This window comes from Clarias gariepinus, chromosome 7 (genome assembly GCF_024256425.1).
Source record: "Clarias gariepinus isolate MV-2021 ecotype Netherlands chromosome 7, CGAR_prim_01v2, whole genome shotgun sequence".
NCBI classification, from domain to species: Eukaryota; Metazoa; Chordata; class Actinopteri; order Siluriformes; family Clariidae; genus Clarias; species Clarias gariepinus.
The window spans coordinates 25645976-25667705 of record NC_071106.1 but is presented as its reverse complement, the minus strand read 5'-3'; the positions used below and the strand labels follow the sequence as shown (position 1 = coordinate 25667705).

Genomic DNA, 21730 nt, shown 5'->3' with positions numbered 1-21730 from the left:
TTTTTTAGAATTGTAATCAAGTAACTGGGCTAAAAATGAATATATCTGTTTAGTAAGATGAAACAAACTAGCTATGTATTGTTTAAATGGACAGTGACTTGGTATTGTTAACTTCTGGAATTCGGACATAATAAATTGAAGAGTACATAAACATGCCTCTAATAGATTATTTTCAAATGACCTCAGGTACAAACTAATTAGTTGCCCTAATTAACCTGCCAAAAGAATGGGTTAGGGTTAAGTTTTACCAACTTGTAAAATTGTTGACTGGTGTAATAAAGCTAAATTTCTGTTGACATTTGGCTGGTAAAGTCAGAATTTGCTGTAATCATGGATCCATCCTGCACTGTTTTAATGATTCAGCCTGGTGGTAGATTAATGGTATCTGATATTTTCTTGGCTTACATCAGGCCCCCTATTACCAAGTCCACCGGTATATTGTTGCTCAAAACAACAAAAAGAAGATTCACATTATGGATGTACAGCCAATAATGTACAACAATTGAAAACCATTACTGATTTGTTTTTCAAAAATTTTACTATGTTAACACAATAGTATTCAATGAATTTTAACACGAGGTGAACATAAACAACAATGTTTACCTTTAGATTGATGTGTTGATTGTGTGTCAAAGTACACACATACAGTTTTTAAAGGCAATGATAAGTGGAGTTTGGAAAAAGAAACTAATTTAAAGTTACCCATCATAATTAACTTAAAACGATTAAAGATTTTTTTTTTTTTATTAAATATAACCAAGCCAATTAATGACCAACTGATAAGCACCTGCAAACTTTCACACTAACCCTCATTCAGTTGCTAGGATACAAAGCATGGGCATCTAAATCTGAAGATTTTTGCAGTCAGTCAAAGGGCAATAATAAACAGGTCAACAGGTTTTTGGCTTCTGATAAAGTTCTTATCTGAAATACAAATATTAAGGTGTTTCATTGCTTCCATCATTAGTTATAAAATTGTGCAAAATTCTTACACAAACTTTATTTTTTTTTACACTAAAATGTGCACAAAGAACTATCCAATTCCTTACATTAGCTCAACCCAGGCACAAGTGAGTAATAAATGATAAGATGTGTGCATGTGTTTACTTACTAGCACCAGTCCTGGGGAACCCATCTTTTCCACACAACACAATGTTTAAATTGTGAATATGTGGATTACATTGAGTTACAACATATCAATCTAAAGCAAGTCAGTGTTGGTAGAAGTTAAGGGGTTCATATGTAATTGAGTTACACAATCATTTCAAGCTGTCTTGCATATTCAATGACTTGTGTGGCCAGTTCTGTTGAAGGAATAGTTACTTCCTCTGTCCGCTGCTGCTGAGGGCTGAAAGAGTAGTAACCATCAGGGCTCTGTGTCCAGCCTCTCTACAAAAAAGCAAAAGAAAAGAAAAAAATTATTAAACGAGTACTTTATGCATGCAAGAGCAGCAACATATAAAGTACATTAAAAATATATATAAAAAAAAAAAACTTAAAACAAATTTAAAAGCCTTATTTATTTTAAACTCATAATACTACAATCTGGTATCTCTATCCACACACAAAAAAAATACTGCATATACTTACTTTCTTAGCATATTCTGTCATCTTTTTTGGCGTTGAGAAGAAAAGCACCCTTGTTGCCTCAGTGAACTGAATCTGCTCATATGCCTTTTCTATGCATCCTGCAATCTCATCACTTAAAAATAAAAAATTTATTATTAGGGAAAATGTTAATGTAACTTTTAATTAGGTTAACTACAAACTGTTAAACAACTTCAGAAAATACATGGTATATCGCTACATTCTTTAATTTGCTTTTATTTTAGCTTTTAGATTTTTGAGGACCATCAAGTCAATTAAACTTTTGGCCATTGTGATTTAATGTTACCTGTCATGACCTTTATATTTGTTTTGAGTAACAAAATTACTTACACATAAATCCTTTACAATAAAAACATACTAAACGTATCTACAATACACTGAAATTAAACTTGTTTTGTTGATCTCATGGACTTATTTTACCTAAACAAACAATTTGTATATGTTTTTAGTTCATCTGATCATTGATTCTCAGGATAATGCACTGTATGTAGTAACAAAATTATTGGGAACAAAACCCCCCTTTTGATTTTTTTTTTTTTTTTTAATAAAATAAATAACTGTGTAGCTCTAAGTGTTTTACACAGCTGATGCAGGCTTTCCTTCATACTAAGCCTGAAATATAAATGAATAATAAAATAGGTGATTTTAATCACAATAAATGCACCTTTTATGTTCTCTGTTTTTTATGGCTATGGTACTGATGTAGTTATTTCTAATTAGGTAACTTCCTAGGAGGGAGTCAATATAAAGTTCAATGGCTGCATGTCAGCAATACATACCGGATTGTGTCAAGAAGAATGTCTATAAAAAAGGTATAGCTCTCAGCAGGAATATTTCCTTTTGCAAGAAAAACTTTGTTGTAGCTCCCCTCCATCAGGTACTACAATAAAAAAAAGCACATAGTAAAATCTGAGCATTTTGCCAGTTACCACAATACTATAATGTGAAAAATTGATACCACCATGTGAAATGAAGAACACTTTGTGAATGTTCATGGCAAAATAATATCTACAGGAAAAATATAGGTGTAGCCATGTTTAATAGTGAAAGTAAAAGCATTTTTATACACCCACACATTCATGAGAATTCACAGGATTCTGCTGTGTAACAGCTGTGTGGTCATAAAACCACTTGGTAGAGAGGATATTTAAAAAAGCTTTTAATTTGTTAGGGATCATAAAGTTTGGACTTTGAAATTAAAAAAATGTGGTAAAATACTCAACAGAAAAATGCTGTGTAAAAGCAATATTATTAACAGTTATGTGCCTGTTTTAATAATCTACTTTAAAATAAGCTACTAATAAGCTACGTGCTAAATGTAAACAAACACCTGCACCAATAGATACAAGTTAGAAAAGCTACACTGAATACGCTTACTAAGATTGCTTTATATTTTAAATGCGGAAATAACAGTGCTTAAGTGGTATAAATGAATTTTAATGTGGTGGAATCGCTTTAACCTTTTTCCCCATCTACTTTTTCGATGTCCTATCTGTGATTCAAAGGGAGTGTATCTATCTGCCAAAGTGCATGTCAACGTGGTGTAAACAAGGCGCAAGATACTCGACCTTACAAAAAAAATTCTTTGAATTAATAGGTTAGGCAGAGATTTCTGCCATACTAAAAGACAGACAGACATGTATGTGGGCTTCAACCTGAAATAATATCAATCATTACATTAAAGCTGATCAGCTTTTTTTTTAGTTTTAACCTTTTAACTAAAATGTAACAAAAATGTCTGTTGATAAAAAAAATCAAATAAAGGGCTTGTCCCTGCCAAATTAGGACTGTTCTGTAGTGCATTGATGGAACAATACATAGTGTCTCTTACTACAGCTGTAAAACCTTCCATACACTTGTAAAAAACCAATAAAACACACAAACTGATATTTTTAACCACAGTCATGCAATAGACAAGGTGCTGCTGAATTAACAAAGCGCCTAGCCTCTCCAAAACAGCATTACTCTGTAGTACACTCATGGAAGTTCAAAAGTCTTTTGTTGTTCACAAATTTTAACACTAAAACCTTTACCCTTTTGCCATTATCATTTTAATGATCGATAAAATAATCATTCAATGCTTTTCTAGAACAAGGTCTACATTTATGCGCAATGACCACCAGTAAACTTGGCCAATATTGAAGCATGTCATATACACTAAAATTCTCTCCACACACACACACACACACACACACACACACACACACACACACACACACACAAACAAACAGTCTCTGTCGGCAAACAGGAATCATCTTTTTTGTGACATTAACAAGGAACCTCTCTAATGAGGTTTTGCCTACTTTTGAGGATTTCATGGTAATGTTACGTTGCATTGTTGAACAGATTTATCTCCTGCTCTGCTACAGCCTTTTTTTAACCTTTTTCTTTACAGGGGCCGTTGTTGCAATATGGTTACTAAAGTAGCTGTGGCCTGTTCCCTTGTTACCCCATGACTAATTAAGCTGATAAAAGGCCTGGGGGTATTTCTGAGTGTTGCATTTGGAAGCCGTTCACTTGAACCCTCAACATAAGCTGCCTATGCAAGAGAAGAAGGCACTTCAGAAAGCAAATAAAATAAACCCATCAGAGACATAGCATTTGAAATGGCCAATACAATCGTATGGAACATAAAAAAAAGAAATAAAAAGAAAGCAGACATAGAAGACAACTCCATTGGATGACCACATAATTCTGTCCACTGTGAAAAAGAACGCTTTCACAATGTCTAACCAAGTCAAAAACTCTCTTGAGAAAGTGGGTGCATTATTGTCAAAGTCTACAGTCAAGATACGGCTCCATGAAGTAAATGCAGATGCTTCATAAGGTGCAAACAATTGGTAATATTCAAGATCAGAAAGGTCCAATTAGACTAAACCAGAAAAGTTTGCCAAATTTTTTGAACTTCCAAAATCAAAATTAACTTGTACCAGAATGATTGGAAGAGAAAAGTATAAAGATTCCTCACTGTGTCAAACCATTACATTTCCTTTTGATTGAGCAGTAAAGCATTTAACAACAAATTATTTACTGTAAACTATGCATTTAATTTCAAACTACATAAAATCTGTGACATTTACCTTATTCTTGTTTAAAAAAAATATATATTTATTTAATTTAAACTAACATGTTATATGCTCATATGTTTTGTTTTTTTGCTACATCCCGCACACCATTAGCACAATGTCACCCGTCAGTGTTCTGCATAAAGAGTGAGATTTCTATCAGTCAGATATAAAATACTGGTATTGTACTGTTTATGACCTCAACACAACACTGATATGTATGTATGTACATGTATGTATGCAAGCTACAAGTTATCCTGGAGTTAATGTTTTAATTACCTGCTCTAATGAAACAGGGTGCCTGATGTACACATTGCTCTGGATGTCTTTAGCACTCAGCCTCTCCAGCTCTGTGTGAAACTCAGACACTCTGTTCTGTGAGAGCAGGAAGAGCAGATTAAGTCCCAGCAGTTGATGGATGTAGGCTGACTCTGACAGCTCATCCCTGCATGAAGAAAAGGGAAGTGGATGCATTACAAACAAGTTTTGACAACAACAGAGTTGTCAAATATTTTCTATTCATGAGCAAAGAAAAATATTAAAAACAAGCAAAAACTGATGACTATTCAACTAAAACCAAATGAAAAACTTTTTTTTTTTTTTTGCAATATCCTTGTCTTTATATGCAACTATTAACTTTTAAACTTTGCATTATGGGAATTTCTTTTTTTTTTTATTTGTAACAAACTGTGGTGATTTGTATCAAACATCTTTCATGGCCTATGTTAGCACAATAATTAAAATACAAAACTGTATCTTTCATTTACACCTGCCTTTCTCATAATGTAACCCAAGACACCATGTGGTCCTAATTAGAAAAATCTCCACTACACAATTAAATATATGCACATCCAGATGTTCAACTCTTGATTGGGCTCTTTACTGAAATACAAGTTACTGACAGGAAGTCTCAGTAGTCTGGATCCATAGGCAAGAATCATCTGATTAATTAATTAGTCTGCATTTGTGTTTTAAATAAGCAAGTAATTAATGAATTAAGTGCTTGGTAGATAAAAACATTTACAGCAAATGCTGGTACTGATGGCCCCTGATTTCAAAGCACTTGTGTTTATGTTAAATACAAGAAGGTTGAACATACAGGTCTTGCTGTATAAGAACTGATACTGATGTATGCAAAAATAATTTCCTCCCCAAGTGTAATAAAATAGACTACGGACCCAAATTAAAATGTTATGTGGTGGTTCACCTGGTTCTAACTTGATATTTAGATCTTCTATTGTTATGCCTAGCCTAAACATACAAGGGTATTTTTAGAAACTTTCTTCTGGGTATTTTTACCTTAAATACACACAAAAATCGCTTATGGATAACTCTTTCCAGGTAAAGATAAAAAAAAAAAAAAAAAAAAAAAAAAAAAACTAAACTCAAGCTTTCACAGCATTAGTGTGCCTTTTTATGTGAACAAATATTTTTATAAGAACCCAGGGGCAAAATCTCCTAGAGGACAGAATTTCAAAACTATCTTCGGTCTGAAATTTTAGTGTGTAAATGTTTTAGTCAAGTGTGAAGAAAAAAAATGCCTCAAAAATATATAACTCAATATTATATTTTTAACAAATAACAAAATGAAACAAACAGAAACAAAATCCAAATCAAATTAGTATTTGCAAAACTAGAATTAAAACCAATTTTTCTAAGAACACTTGCACAATTTTTGGTGGAACTTGGCAGGTACGTTTGTTCCAAACATCTTGGAGAATTAAGCACAGATCCTGTGTGGATGTAAGGAGCCCCAAATCTTTGTCTTCATCTAATCCCAGCCTGACTCGATGTTGAGATCAGGGCTCTGTGTGGGCCAAACCATCACTTCCAGGCCTCCTTGTTTTTCTTTATGCTGAAGATATATTCTTAATGACTTCTGCTGCAAGTTTGACATTTTCTGCTGCAGAATAAATGTGGGCCTCCCTGATGAGATAGCATAATTGATAATTATCTGCCTATATTTTTCAGAACTAATTAGCAGCGTTAGTTGTGACTAAATCTCCAACTCCATTTGCAGAAATGCATCCCAAAACATGCAAGAAGCCTCCAGCATGCTTCATTGTTGCTGGACATCACCTCGCCTAGCAGAGTTTGGCTGTTCCCAGTTTTAAGCCTCCAATATAGCCGTTTCTGTTTTAGTTAATGGCAGTTTTTCGACCTACATATAACACTGATGATCATTAGCATCTGATTGATAAACCTCTGCAAATATTATATATTTTTTAAATCAATATTTGGTATGACTACCCTTTGTATATATACTCAGCAAAAAAAGAAACGTCCCTTTTTCAGGACTGTGTATTTCAACAATAATGTTGTAAAAATCCAAATACCTTTACAGATCTTTATTGTAAAGGGTTTAAACAATGTTTTCCATGCATGTTCAATTGACAATAATCAATGGGAAGGGTCCTTAAGACCTTAACAGCTTACAGAAAGTAGGCATTTAAGGTCACAGTTTTAAAAACGCAGGACACTAAAGAGACTTGTCTACCGACTGTGAAAAACACCCAAAGAAAGATGCCCAAGGTCCCTGCTCATCTACGTGAACGTGCATTAGGCATGCTGCAGGGAGGCATGAGGACTGCTGATGTGGCTAGGGCAATAAATTGCCATGTCCGCACTGTGAGACACCTAAGACAGCGCTACAGGGAGACAGGAAGAACAGCTGATCATCCTCGCAGTGGAAGACTACGTGTAACAACACCTGCACAGGATCGGTACATCCGAATATTACACCTGCGTGACAGGTACAAGATGGCCACAACAACTGCCTGAGTCACACCAGGAACACACAATCCCTCCATCAGTGCTCAGACTGTCCGCAATAGGCAGTCCATGAGGAGGAGATGCACTGCAGTACTTCAAGCAGCTGGTGGCCACACCAGATACTGACTGGTACTTTTGATTTTGAGCCTCCCTTCATTCAGGGACACACTGTGAAACATTTTTAGTTTATGTCTTATGGTGTTGACTCTGTGTTCATACAAATATTTACACATTAAGTTTACTGAAAGTAAAAACAGTTCAAAGTTAAAGAACGTTTTTTGCTGAGTATATAAATAAAAAAACACATGCCTATGGACTTTCAGGCTAACCTGTATAGTTGACAATTATACAAAAGTGCATCATAGGTTTTTCTACGATCCACAGTTCATCATTCTGAATTGTAACCTAGCGGTAATATTCTTCTACACGTTGTTGCTTGTGTTGTTGATTGTTAAAATCTCTGAACTGCTGCTGTATTACAATTAACATTACAATTTCCCTTTGGGATTAATAAAGTACTATCTATACATCTGTCTATCATAATTCAATTCTTTCTTGCGTTTTCCATAGCTATACATTAAAAACTCTGTCAAAAGGAAGAAAAAAACTATTAAATAGCTGATTAGGTAATGCAAAAATCCAATTAGGCAGTTTTAAAACTACTCATGCTGACTTCATAGCAAATATCTCAGGTAGTAAATCTAGCATGTAACTAATGTAGACATCACAATTTCATAAAACAAATGCCATGTGTGTTTATGATTAATTACTTGTAATCAAAATAATAACACTTCAGCTGGGCCATGTATCGTTCAAAGGACGGGATGTCTTTCTTCAGGATACTCCATAAGGCTCCGATTTCCAGTACATCGCCTGCAAAACAGAATTCGACGTCACCACATGCGACACAAAACACTGACAAAGTCTTAGCGGTCAGCTATGCGCAATGTTACTCACGGGCTAAAATCAGCTGCTGTTTGGCGAGTTTGGTCCCGGTGGTTGGTAAAAAATTCAATTCAAGAAGCGAAATCTACAATAAAACAATTTAAATGTTTATCCTGAACACACAAAAAAATGGTTTCCTGTGCAATAGTGTTATCGATATATTTAGGAAATGGTAGTTATTCGAGCTGAACACAAAGCATAAGGACAATGATAGTGTAAATTGCCTTTAAAAAACACACACGAACAATCGCTAGGCCTGAATAATACTGAAAACAGTTATTTCATTATGCTAAATTAGCAAGCTAAATCGTAACATCTCGCTTACAAACTCACGCCTTTCATTTTTGTCTTAATTTCTCAACCCTTAATTTAATTACTTTCGCCTATCATTCACAAATTTAAAAGCAGTACCTTGAGCTTGCTCAGTATCTCCCCGCATTTGTTTAAATTAGGATTTTTCTTATTCCATTCGGCTTTCAATGTTTCATACAATCCAACAGTCTCTTTCAACACAGACGCCATAGTGATTCTGCAAAATGTACGACAAGAGGCGCGCACAAATACGTCATTCAACTACTTCCCTCTGCCTCTTCTTCTTTTCGGGGCTGTATTGCGTTAGCGTCACTGGTCGAGCAGCGCCGCCTATCTATAAAGTCTCTGGTGACGCCACGGACTAGGCATCAAGAAAAATAAATTATGGATTAAATTATATAATTTATATTTATAAACCTTATGACAAAGGATAATCGGGCAAGAAAGCCACTATGTTTCACAATTAGGTAAATAATGTCCAAATTGTGGACATTTGTGAAAAGAACATCGGTAGATAGCTTTCACTAGCTACTAACCATCTATTATTTCACAGTTGAATCCAGCAACTTAGAACGTAGGAAATAAATCTAAACTCGTCTCCCAATTTATTTGGTTGCTATTATATTAGTTCTCTGGGATTGACAGATTGATAGACTAATCGAGCAGTAGATGAGACCAAATTCTTGTAACCAATCATAACTCTAGAATGACCCCCCTCCCTGGTGTCAATTTTACTTTCTTCTTCTACAATGACGAGGGCGTCTTCTTCTTCATTGTTATCGTTACCGCCACCTGTAGGTCTTGTGCGCCCTCATTTTCTCAACCTTTCAAAACCGTCCTTAAAAAAAACGTTAAATGCTTCTTTCACTGCTCTTGTTCTCTGTCTCACACCCTTCGTCTGTTTTTATCCGGCACGTCCATACACACTTCCACACATCTTCTCTACTTCTCAGTAACGCTCCGTGCCTTTGGTTCAAGTCCTGTAAGTTGCATCACCGCCACCTATAGGCCTAAATCTCACTTTGTAATTTATTATAGCATGTAACTCAAGCAGAGAGCCTACTCGTGATAGTAACTGATAACCACGATACTCTTTTTTTACCCACTCAAACATCCAGTTCTATTAAACTATCTGGTGTACAGCAATTATAGGACACCACATAGTTACTCACATCTATCTATCTATATTAGCGCCCGTCTATGATATACTGTATGGTTATTGTATGGTAAAACAGACATACATAATTGGCATTTTTACATTAAATAATGTATCTGAATTGATTCTTTTTCTTTAATTTTACAAAGTATGAAACCTTGAAATTTATTAAAATTTTCTGATGCCCATACTTCAATTAAAAGACAGTGTTTTTTTTTTTTAACTGTGCATTGTGTTACCTGTACCTCATGTACACATGTCTCTGAGTCAATATGAGACATCTGTGATACTCCCACAGCCAGCAGTAGTTTTCTACTTTTAAATAACTGTTTCTAAACCTGCTTACAGAACTATATACAGGCTATATGCTCGGTTCACATTTTTAGTCATTTAGGACAAAATGTTTTGATCCTGTGGCACGGTGGTGCAGTGGTTAGCACTTGCACGCAAAGGTCCAGGTTTGATCCCATCTCTGTGTGCATGGAGTTTGCATGTTCTCCCTGTGCTTGGTGAGGTTCCTCCGGATACTCTGATTTCCTCCCACAGTCCAATTGGTGTTTCCAAATTGCCCCTAGTGTGTGAGTGTGTGTATGTGTGTGCCCTACGATGGATTGGCACCCTGTTCAGGGTGTACCCCACCTCATGCCCTAAGCCTCCTTTAATAGGCTCCAGGCCCTTTGCAACCCTGAATACAGGATAAAGCAGTATAGAAGATGAGTAAGTGAGTGAGTGATTGAGTGAGTTTTTTATTTTTTATTTTGATCCTTTATACATCCAACTTATCCCTCACACATGCAATTTCCTTAAATATTTTGTATTATCTTTTTGTATTTTGTATTGTTAAAATGAATTAGTCAGCCTATGTTTTTACAATGGTATAATAAGGGGATAAACATATTATATGTGCATTTAAAAAAGCATGAAAAAATGTATGGACATAAAGTTTTTTTTTTTTAGGATTAAAAATTATATATTCATGCCCTTTCCAAACCTTTTCCAAAAATAAATATATTTGGTTCCATACATTTTGTAATTTTACATTTTGCCATTTAGTAGGGAAGAGGATGTTGTTTGTATTATTGTAAGTCACTGCACCAGTAGTTGTGGAAGGCGAAAGAAGTTGCTCAGTTGCTAAGAAATTTGGATGGAGACAGGATGGATGCGACACAATATAACATAGGCTAATTTTTAGTTACATGTTAACAACAGGAAAATATATTGTTTCTTAAACGAAATGGGAGAAGCATGTAATTCGACGACATGCAATCAGGTTGGTTAAGGTATTTTTTAAATAAAGTGCGGACTAATACATTTTTTTTTTTTTTTTTATTTATTATTATTATTTTTTGTTTAACAACAAGGGAATGTACACTAGCAGTCAAACGTTTGGACACACCTTCTAACTCCATAGTCTTTTTAAATTTTTGTTACTTTGAGAATGAAAGGAAAGGTGTTCAAGACAGTGGTGAGACCAGCTCTACAGCTTAGAGACAGTGGCACTAAAGAAAAGTCAGGAGGCAGAGCTGGAGGTAGCAGAGCTGAAAGCTGGATAGAATGAGTCCATCAGAGGGACAACGTTAGATGTTTTGAAGATACAGTAAGGTCAGAGAGCCCAGATTGAGGTGGTTTGGACATCTCCTTGGAGAAACTGTGAATATATCAGTAGAGGGATGCTGAGGTTGGATCTGCCAGGCAGGGGGTCTAAAGGAAGACCAAAGAGGAGATTTATGGATGCTGTGAGAGGACATGAAGTTAGTTGATGTGAGAGAAAAAAGGCAGATGATTCTTGGTGTCATTGGTGAACATGGCCACTGGACTATTGCTGTAAGAAGGCATCATGCATACTGTTATAGTTCATGAAATAGAAACCATTTCCTTACACATTGCCTTGTCATATGTCATGGTATTCCAAGACTGCATATTGTCTTCTTTACCTTTACTTCTCACAATCACCTGCTTAAATTTGTGCTTGGCATTAATGTATCCATTTGAAAAATAAATAGTGTTTCTGGATTCACTGGGGGAATCTGAAGCTAAAATAAGCAAATTCCATAACAGCACAATACGTACATACGTATTTATTTTTTCATTTCTTAATTTTCACAGGTTATCAAGTAATTGAACAAATGAACATTCTAAATATTAGGACTGTTTTTAATATTTGAATACTTGGATGAATGTCCTCTGCTGAAAACATTGCATTCTAACTTGGCATTCTGTATTTTTTAGCAATATCTCAGCTTGTGAATTTGTCCAATCCTAAATTTCAGCTGTCTATCTTATATGTCTGTTCTGGGTTTTTTTAATTATATCTTCCTTTACTTGCATCAGCACCTCTGTGTACTGCATGTTGAGAGTTCCTATAAACAGATACCAAATATTAATTTAACATTTCGAATCAACTTTTGATATTGTATCTTTTTTTATTATTATTATTATTATAGAGCTTTTATGAGAAGTAAGGGGTGCAATGTGTCAAGGTGGAGGTGTGAGACTTTCCCACACTCACTACAACGAGATGAAGTGTCATGTGGTGTCATCTGTGCAAGGCATGCCATACATACAAACATACATAATTAATATTTTATTAAAAGTTTTGCAATTTTATAACATTTAAAAAATGTGTATTTCACACATTGGTTACTACAAGATCAGCCTGTGTGTTTCTCCAATGAACCACAGCTAACTGATAAACATCGAAGACAAATGGCAGTTAGACTTCCCCAGGAATCGGGTAAATGTTGTAAAACATAAAGATGTATGAATATTGATATGCATTTTGTTATTATTTTTTATCTGTATTTTTTATTGTTAACAGATGACATCAGTGAACTCTGTTAATTTTGCGGAGAAGTGGAGACTGAAACCTAGTGGTTAAAGGACAATATCTAGGCACAAACTTGTTTTATCTAATATCATGACCTGTAGAGCATATGCCATCACATTATCACTCCACTACAGTATGTCAATACAAAAGTCTGATCAACTGCTATCTATGTTGTAGTTGTGAGAAAAAAACAAAAATAATGAATGCCCAGAGGAAACACACACTTACAAACTACCTTTCAGATTGCCTGCAATGCATGTGACAGGTGGTTTCATATGTCTTGGAGTGGAAACCCACGAATGGATGTGAACATTTTTTGTGGACTTATTTTTGTGCACAGTGTGACGTTATAAGCCTGTTATAACAGATCAGCACATCCCCTCCAAAAGCAATTACTTTGTAACTTATTTATTATTTAAATGTAAAACTTGTTTATTTATTTACAAATTTTATTTTCTGATGTTAGCTTGTTTTTTTTATTTAATAAAAAACTAAACCATTTGTGTTATTTCTTAGTTTTGAAATTTCATATTTTAGAATATATATATATTATATAAATATTTTTTTCTATGTAAAAACTAGTCCATCGTGTAATATGTTGCTTTCTTTACGTGATACAGGCTTCAAGTAATTACCATTTCTTTTAAATCAATTAGCTGGGAAGCCTTGGTCCCTCATGAAGCCTCATTTGGATATTTACTTCTTAAAAGACACTCAAAAAGATTTATTGACAGCAAGGGTGTTAAGTTAAAAATTAAGGATTGAAAGAAAGAATTGTTGCACGTGTCCACGACTTATCCGCCAGCTCAGCAAGTTTGTTAAACGAGAAAACAGAGACAGATATGCACCCATGATGTGTCTGAATGCAAATTTTAGTTTATTTTCAGCGAAAGTCAGAGTATCTTTTTTTTGTCACATGACTTATGCTACATACATCTGTTAACAAGGTTCAAAGATAATTAGCATGTTCAAGCTAGAACAAAGAAAATTAATCATATGGAAACTCAGACAGACAATAGGAGGCACATTAGCATATTCTGGTTCGACAAAAGGATTCAGGGAAGCCATAGGAAGTATTACCATATAAGGAAGGAGGAAGCACATCAAGGGGATTGCTTTATGAACATATGACGTAGAACAAAGAGAGATGTATGAGATAGAGACGTGGGAAGTTTAACCAATGTAATAAAACATTACAAAGGGGACGTGTGAAACTAGACAATACACAGAACCAAATGAAAATTAACACATAACACGCATAGAGCACAATAGAGAACACATTAGGCCATGATCAATTTAGCTACCAAACAATTGTGAACAGCAATATTACAAGACATAGACATATAAGGATCTATATAAAAATATATATATTTTGCCTTTACATTGGTCAGAAATAGCTCTTTCAATAATGTCTTTACATTTCATACATTGGAGGACCTGAAACCAGACTCAGGAAAGTTTCTATCTGCTTCTATGTCTGTCTGTGTCTATGTATGTACAGTATGTATGTATGTATGTATGTATGTATGTATGTATGTATGTATGTATGTATGTATGTATGTATGTGTGTATGTCCATCTGTCTGACAAGCCATTTTTTGTCTTTTTTAATTTTTTGTCATATTTAATAAAACTTTGGCAATATCTAGGTATTTGCCTAAGTTAACAGGTTTAACTGCCAAGTTAAATCTGTGCCATAAAAGAAATCCAAATGTTGAAAAGAAGTGACCATATGATATGTTCCAGATTATGTCCCAGCATTTAGCATTTTTGCCCTTATATGGTGGTTATATGCATCACTCAACCAGTATGCGGAAGAAACCGAAATGACAAAATCCTTCAGAAACAGAAATAAACATGCAGCACAGTATGTCTTACTCCAAACAACTGAACCTTCAAAGATGAATGGACAGATCAATATATGTTTTTTTTTCTACGGGAAGTTTAAAACCAGTGTCTCATGTGTCCCGACATAAAACATGGGTCATTAGAAAAACATATCCACAGCAGTCCGAGGTGAGGGCATGTAAAATACCCAAATTTAGAGCACAGTGTTATGCGTTAAGATGCCCATTGGCATGGATTGCCGCCTCCACATAACCGGTATAAAATTATATATTACAACATAATTTTATTATGCAAAACTGTCTGGAAAGAAGTTAATGAAGCTTTTGGACCATGGACATCTACACACACATGCACATTCGCACACCTCCTGGACATTCATCTTTATATATTTTTTTCTTAACGTACGAATAAGTTTTTTTTATATTTCTTATATATTTTTAAAAATACTTTTTATATTTTGTTCTATTTATTTCTTGTTAATTGCTCTTTACATTTTTAAGGTCATGGGGTGGTCGTTTAACCATTTCACTGCATATCATACTGTGTATGACTGTATGTGAAATAAAATTTTAATTTGAAGAAGATCTGTGTGTATAGAGGAATGGAGTGTCATTAGGGATTATGCTGTTGCTCGGTTTATGAAAGAAAATGTTACGACATGTAGACTTGTAAGTAACTAACTAAAAAAACTAATATATAAATGAATAAATAGGTTTTTAAGGTGAGAATTCGCATCGTAAAGCACATTTCCCAAAGGAAATGATGTCAACGCAGATCATTCGTTCCAGCCACCCAAAACTATTGTCAATATTACCTATTTACAACAACAACAAAAAGTAAACTTGCTTTACTTGGCCTTCCACTGATGCGGTAGAAGTTTTGAATGACTCTCGGACGTGCGTGCAATTTGGCCGGTGTTCTGGTCGGCTTGGTTAGTTTGCTCGCAAAATTTCAGTTTTGAAGGTGAAAATTCATAAAAAATAAAAATAATAAACAATCATTGTAAAAACAATATGCTACACTTCAAAGTTTCCCCTGGAGGCAGGTCTGCTTAAAAGGTATGAATTTCTGCAATACTAAATGCACCGTAGAAAAAAATTGTTACACATTTGTTATATCTTTTGCAGTACTTTAATATCTTCCAGAAGTTTAACCTGCACCATAAATGAAATCAAAATGTTAAATAAAAACAATATTCTGAACAGTTATGTGTCGGATTTAACAGCGCTGAAGTGGTATAAGTGAATTTTATTGCGCTGGAGTCATTTTAAGACAAAACCGGACAGAGAGTATATGTGGCTGACGATAAACCAAATACAACTTATCGTAAACAAGGCGTAAGATACTCAACAAAAATGGATTTCTTTGTATTAACAAGTTAGCCAGAGATTTCTGTCGTACAGAAAGACAGACAGACAGACATGTATGTGGGCTTCAGCCTAAAATAATAATATCACTGATTACATCAAAGCTGACTAATGTACTTTACTTTATAAGTAAAGTATTTATGCTAGTATATTACAGGTCTAAATAGACATGTATGAATAACTAAATGACACATGCAGACATACACAAAAACATAAGCATCCATACTGAAGATGCAACCAAGACACAAGATGTGAACAATATTCCACTACACAAATACTCTAATATACCCGAGGCTTGCCACTTAATTATGGTGGACACCCTTATTTTAATCTCCGAATAAGGCTACAAGATTCAAAATAAGTGTCTACAACCACAAGAGGGCACTGTTGTAACAGTTTAAACTAGGGAAAAGACTAAACACTGATCACTAACTCATTCTCTATTCTGCTTATCCTGTACTGGGTTGTGGGACGCTGAAGCCTATCCCAGGATATGCAGGGCATTAGGTCAGGGTACTCCCAGGATGCACAAGCACACACACATACACATTCGTCCTATCGTGCACAGACTCAAAGGCAGGACTTGAGGCCACTGTTCTAACCACTACACCACTGTGCTAGAATGTAGGATGAATCTTCTCTGTGATTACTAAGATACAATCAGAATATTTAAAGTGAGGGTTAATTCTTCATTATACTTGAGTATAATTGGTTTATTTTATTTTTTACATTTTTATAAGGTATTTGATTCTCTTGAGCCTTTTATATTGAAAATGTTACAATATTTTGGATTTAGACATAAATGTAGCCTATTAGTGCAACTGATACATTATATAGGGGCATCAGTAGATCTACAACTATAGAACATGCTACTCGAGATTTAACATTAAGAGTGGTAGCTCACTGTTACTCTTTAAAATAGTTGCAGAGATATCTATTTCAGTTAGATATCTATTTCAGTTAAAAATAGTAGTATTGAAGGGGTAAGTGTGATGGCAAAGAAATAATCATGTCAGCTGGCAGATCAACTCTATTTTTAAAAATGCAGACCACATTCCCTTAGCATTGCAGACATCAACCATTTTCCCAAAGGTTTATGTTTACAGTTTATAAATGTAAAATTTTACATTACATGATCATGCTCTGTAGTCAATTCATTATAATTTATTCATTACAATATGTAATAATGTATGGAATAACACTAATAAAACACTAATAAAAATACATTATAAACAGATGGTTACAGAGCGATATCACAATATTTGGGAGCACTTCGTTTTTTCAAAATGCACCACTTGTCTAGACTTATTTACCCAATCCTCAATAAGTTAAAATAATAAAATCTTTAAATGATTTCATGATTTTGATTGTAATTTACTTTTAGTTAAACTTTCTGCTTTCCATCTGCAAGTCCCCTCTATTTGAAATTAATTTACAAACAAATACATATTGTTTAGAAGAGTGCACAGTTATGGACACTATGCAGGACTAATCGTCTCTGCATTTTTGCACACTGCACAGTAATGAAACTCATGGACATAGCTCATCTGTACACTCAGGCACAGTTGCACATACCCTGGACATTGTACATTTGCACATTCATGCAGATTTGCACTTTTGCACATTGCAGATTATGGACATTTATGGACCATGGACATCTACACATACATGCACATTTGCTCACTTCCTGGACATTTCCATTTATTTCCATTTAAATTCATCTTTATATTTTTTTCTTGATGTATTTTTTATATTTCTTATATATTTTTAAAAATACTTTTTATATTTTGTTCTATTTATTTTTGTAAATTGTTTTTACATTTTAAGGTCACGGGGTGGTTGTTAACCATTTCACTGCATATCATACTGTGTATGACTGTGTATGTGACAAATAAAATTTAAATTTGATTGAATTTGAAGAAGATCTGTGTGTATAGAGGAATGGAGTGTCTCTAGGGTTTATGCTGTTGCTTGGTTTATGAAAGAAAATGTTACGACATGTAGACTTGTAACTAAACAACTAAACAAACAAATAAATAAATATTTTTTTAAGGTGAGAAATCGCATAGTAAAGTGCATTTCCCATAGGAAATAATGTAAACGCAGATCATCCGTTCCAGCCACCCAAAACTATTGTCAATATTACCTATTTACAACAACAACAACAAAAAAAAGTCAACTTGCTTTACTTGGCCTTCCACTAATGCAGTAGAAGTTTTGAATGACTCAAGAAAGGTATGGATTTCTGCAATACTAAATGCACCATAGAACATTTTTGTTACACATTTGCAATATCAACACTGTTAAAAGAAAATATATCTTTAAGGAATAATATATTTTATTTCCTCTTCCTTCTTAGGTCACAGAGGTTAATTTTAAATGAGAAATATCTTCACTCATGCACTCATTCTCTTTGCAGCTTATCCTGTACACGGGAGACCTGGAGCCTATCGCAGGAGACTTGTGGCACTAGGAGTAACAGGGCACAAGCATGCCCACATTTACTCCCTCACACATTATGGACAATTTGGACATATCATTTTGCCTGATCCGCATGCTTTTGGACTGGGGGAGAAAACTGAAGTGCCCAAAGGAAACCCAGCAAGCACGGGAAGAGCATGCAAACTCCATGAACACAGATGTTAGGCAGGAATCAAACACTCAACCCTGGTGTGCAGGGCCACAGTGCCAATCATTATGACACTGCACCACCAAGATATACCCAACAAAGTTAAAAAATTTAAACATTATTTTGATATAATTTTTTTTTTCACCTTGAGAAGGATATAAAACATTTTAATAATTTGATTTTCAACTGTGATGTCTTTCTGGAGTGAGAATGTAGACCTGGCTACAGTCAAAATCAATTGTTGTACCATTAATTACAGTGGCACCTATCTGTTAATTTATTTATTTAATTATTGACCGCTGTTTATATGGCTGTCAGATGTTTGATGAGTACATACATTAGCCCAGTTGCTGAGATAATAAGAAATGGCTGATAAAGTTGTAGATGTAGGATTAATTACTAGAAAATTTGAGAACAATATTAATGTATTACAGTCTTAGCAATCTTAAAGCTGATCATACTCTAGAAGTAATACTAACTTACGGATTAAATATAGAAAATATAGTGACGTTTCCACAGTCTGAAGTTTACTCAGACCATTATCTCCACTTATTAAAAGTGTGTCTTAATCATAATATACATATATTGCAGGACTTCACAACATACATTCATAGCAACTACTGCACAGAGCTTTATCAGTAATATTCCAGAGTTATCAATTATAAAAGATGAAAGGATCACTGACTGACTGCACAGAAATCGATCCGACGAGTCGGCATTCCATTTTAATGGCATCAAACTAAATTGGTAATATTTCAAACAGCATGGAAGGAGAGCGTCCAGACCTATAAAAAAGCTCTTAGTGCTGCTAGATAATCATATTTCTCTTCTCTTATAGCAGATAACAAAAACAATACTAGATTCTTATTTAATACTGTAGCAAAATGACCACCAGTATTGTAATGTACCATGTAGTAGTAAGGACTTAAAAAAAAATTTTTTTTAGAAACAAAATTAAAAATTTCAGGCAAAAAATTCTGGTTTGTGAAACCTGTTAATTGCACGGTGGTGTAGTGGTTAGTACTGTCGCCTTGCACCTCCGGGGTCCGGGTTCAATTCCCGGCTCTGTTTGCATGGAGTTTGCATGTTCTCCCCGTGCTTGGTGGGTTTCCACTCGGGGGACTCCGGTTTCCTCCCACAGTCCAAAGACGTGTAGATTAGGTTAATTAGCGTTCCCATAGTGTGTGAATAAGAATGTGTGTGTGTGCCATGCGATGGATGTCCAGGGTGTCCAGGGTGTACCCCGCCTTGTGCCCTAAGCCTCCTGGGATAGGCTTTGTGACCCTGAATACAGGATAAAGTGATAGAAGATGAGTAAGTGATGCTCATGATAATCATGATAATATATGAGGTCAACACTTATTTTTTTTACTTGCCTTAATCTTTTACTCTCTTTCAAAAGACTGAACTAAATTCACTAATCTCTTCAGCAAAATCATTAATTTGTATACTAATCCCAAAAAATGTTGTAGTGTAGTCATACTGTATTTACAAACGAATTACATTCATGAAATGTATCAGTCAGGATTTAGGCCTCATCGTAGCACAGAGACAGTACTGTTTAAGTGGTAAGTGACCTCCTGTTGGCTGGTACAACACATGCAGCTGGAAATAAGTTTTCCAAGATAACACAGTAACTCTGCCACAGTCTCAGTCTAGGCAGAAAACTCCATTTTGAAACTTTATTGTGAATAGATCTGTCATTTATAAAGTTGCAGATCTGGGGGGCTTATTAACACAGAGTTTTTATGCTGGACTGGTGCATTTGAATGGTGTCTTCCCCCACTTTCTTTAATCACTCAGGTTTGCTGACAGTGCGGTAAATTGTTGCTTTAATTCTCAGGTAGTTACCCTGTACCCTCTCTCTTTCTCTTTGTCGAGCTGCACATGGCCCTCCTCAGTTATTAGTAATCCTGACCCCTCTTGGCCTGTCTGACGCATCATAGTGCCCTGCTTCGGGTTGGAGTTCTAGTCGCTTAGAGCTCTCTGTCTCGCTGCTGAAAATGGCTGTTTGTGGTCTGCTTGGAATGTATGTGGTGAGTGGGGATGGTTCCACTTGATTATGAAGATTTTCTTGGACTTGGCGGATGCTGGCAACTTTTCTCTAATAACTTGTGACTACAGTTGCTCAGTTTTGGATCGAAAGTAAAAACAAACAATTTTGTACCCAAGTCTCCAACAGCAAAAGTAAACTGCCCTGTTGAGTCTGTTTTCTTTTAAGGTTTCTTCCCATTGTCCCCCTCCATGCAACTCATAAGGGACAAATTTATATTTATGTCAAACATCACAGCTCCACACGGGTGTTGCAAACCTCAGTGCTTTTATGTTTTTTATAGACAGAAGAGCTATCTTCTGGCAACACTTCCAAACAAACCATACTTGTTCAATCCTCTTCTAATTGTGCTGTAATGGATTGTAAGATTTAAACATGCTTAGTGAGTTCTGTATGGTCTTTTTTTGTATGTCTCTGAGAATTGCCCATTCACCTTGGGGTGAATGTGCTTGGACGTCCACTCCTGGGAAGATTGGCAACGACCCTATGACCATTGTTAATGTCTTCCCCTCTTGGCATTAACATTAATGCTCCAGACCAGCAAACTGGAAAAAAAACAATGTTTTTATAGTCATCTGCACACCTACTAATGATCAATTAATCATGGGCTGATAATTATCAGCACCTGGCTGCAACTTACCCTCTTAAATCCTGTGAAAGCTGCAAGGTGGTAATTAGTATTGCCATGGTTTGTGCATGGAGTTTGCATGTTCTCCCCATGCTTGGTAAGTTTCCTCCGGACACCCCGGTTTCCTCCCACAGTCCAAAGACATGCAGATTAGACTAATTGGTGTCACCAAATTGGCCATAGTGTGTGTGCCCTGTAATGGATTGGCACCCTATTCAGGGTGTACCCTGTCTTGTGCCCTAAGTCTCCTGGAATAGTCTCCAGGCTTTCCACGAGAATGTACAAGATGAGCAGTATTGAGGAGGAATGAATGAATGAATGAATGAATGAATGGTGAAAAAAAAGTTATATAATGTTGTTCATCTGAGGTTGTATTTGCCAAATAAGACTATGATCCACTATGATCAGATTATTTTTATGTTTTTACATTAAAACATATAGAATTAAAAGATGGGTTACCAACTTTTGAACAGGACTGTATATAGGGTACTGGATATACATGAAAAGCGATGTCACCACAA

General features: G+C 35.2%; 1 protein-coding gene across 1 annotated transcript; it reads right to left on the bottom strand.

Annotated features, from left to right (window-relative positions):
* Window positions 1-519: 519 nt before the first annotated feature.
* psmd8 (proteasome 26S subunit, non-ATPase 8) lies at window positions 520-8958 on the bottom strand. The gene is made up of 7 exons (XM_053501020.1): window positions 8802-8958; window positions 8403-8475; window positions 8216-8318; window positions 4953-5118; window positions 2388-2488; window positions 1591-1702; window positions 520-1389 (listed from the first exon to the last, which is right to left on the bottom strand). The coding sequence occupies exons 1-7, from the start codon at window positions 8910-8912 to the stop codon at window positions 1252-1254; spliced, it is 804 nt and encodes a 267-aa protein (XP_053356995.1). The 5' UTR covers window positions 8913-8958; the 3' UTR covers window positions 520-1251.
* Between the last annotated feature and the right edge of the window lie 12772 nt (window positions 8959-21730).

Bases quoted from the DNA above. Each gene is read 5' to 3' on its own strand.
- psmd8 (XM_053501020.1), bottom strand. From the start codon at position 8,912: ATGGCGTCTGTGTTGAAAGAGACTGTTGGATTGTATGAAACATTGAAA. The intron at 8,476-8,801 runs GTACTGCTTTTA...GTTTTATTGTAG, and splicing joins AGATACTGAGCAAGCTCAAG to ATTTCGCTTCTTGAATTGAA. The intron at 2,489-4,952 runs GTAATTAAAACA...TTTTTATTGTAG, and splicing joins ACCCTGTTTCATTAGAGCAG to TACCTGATGGAGGGGAGCTA.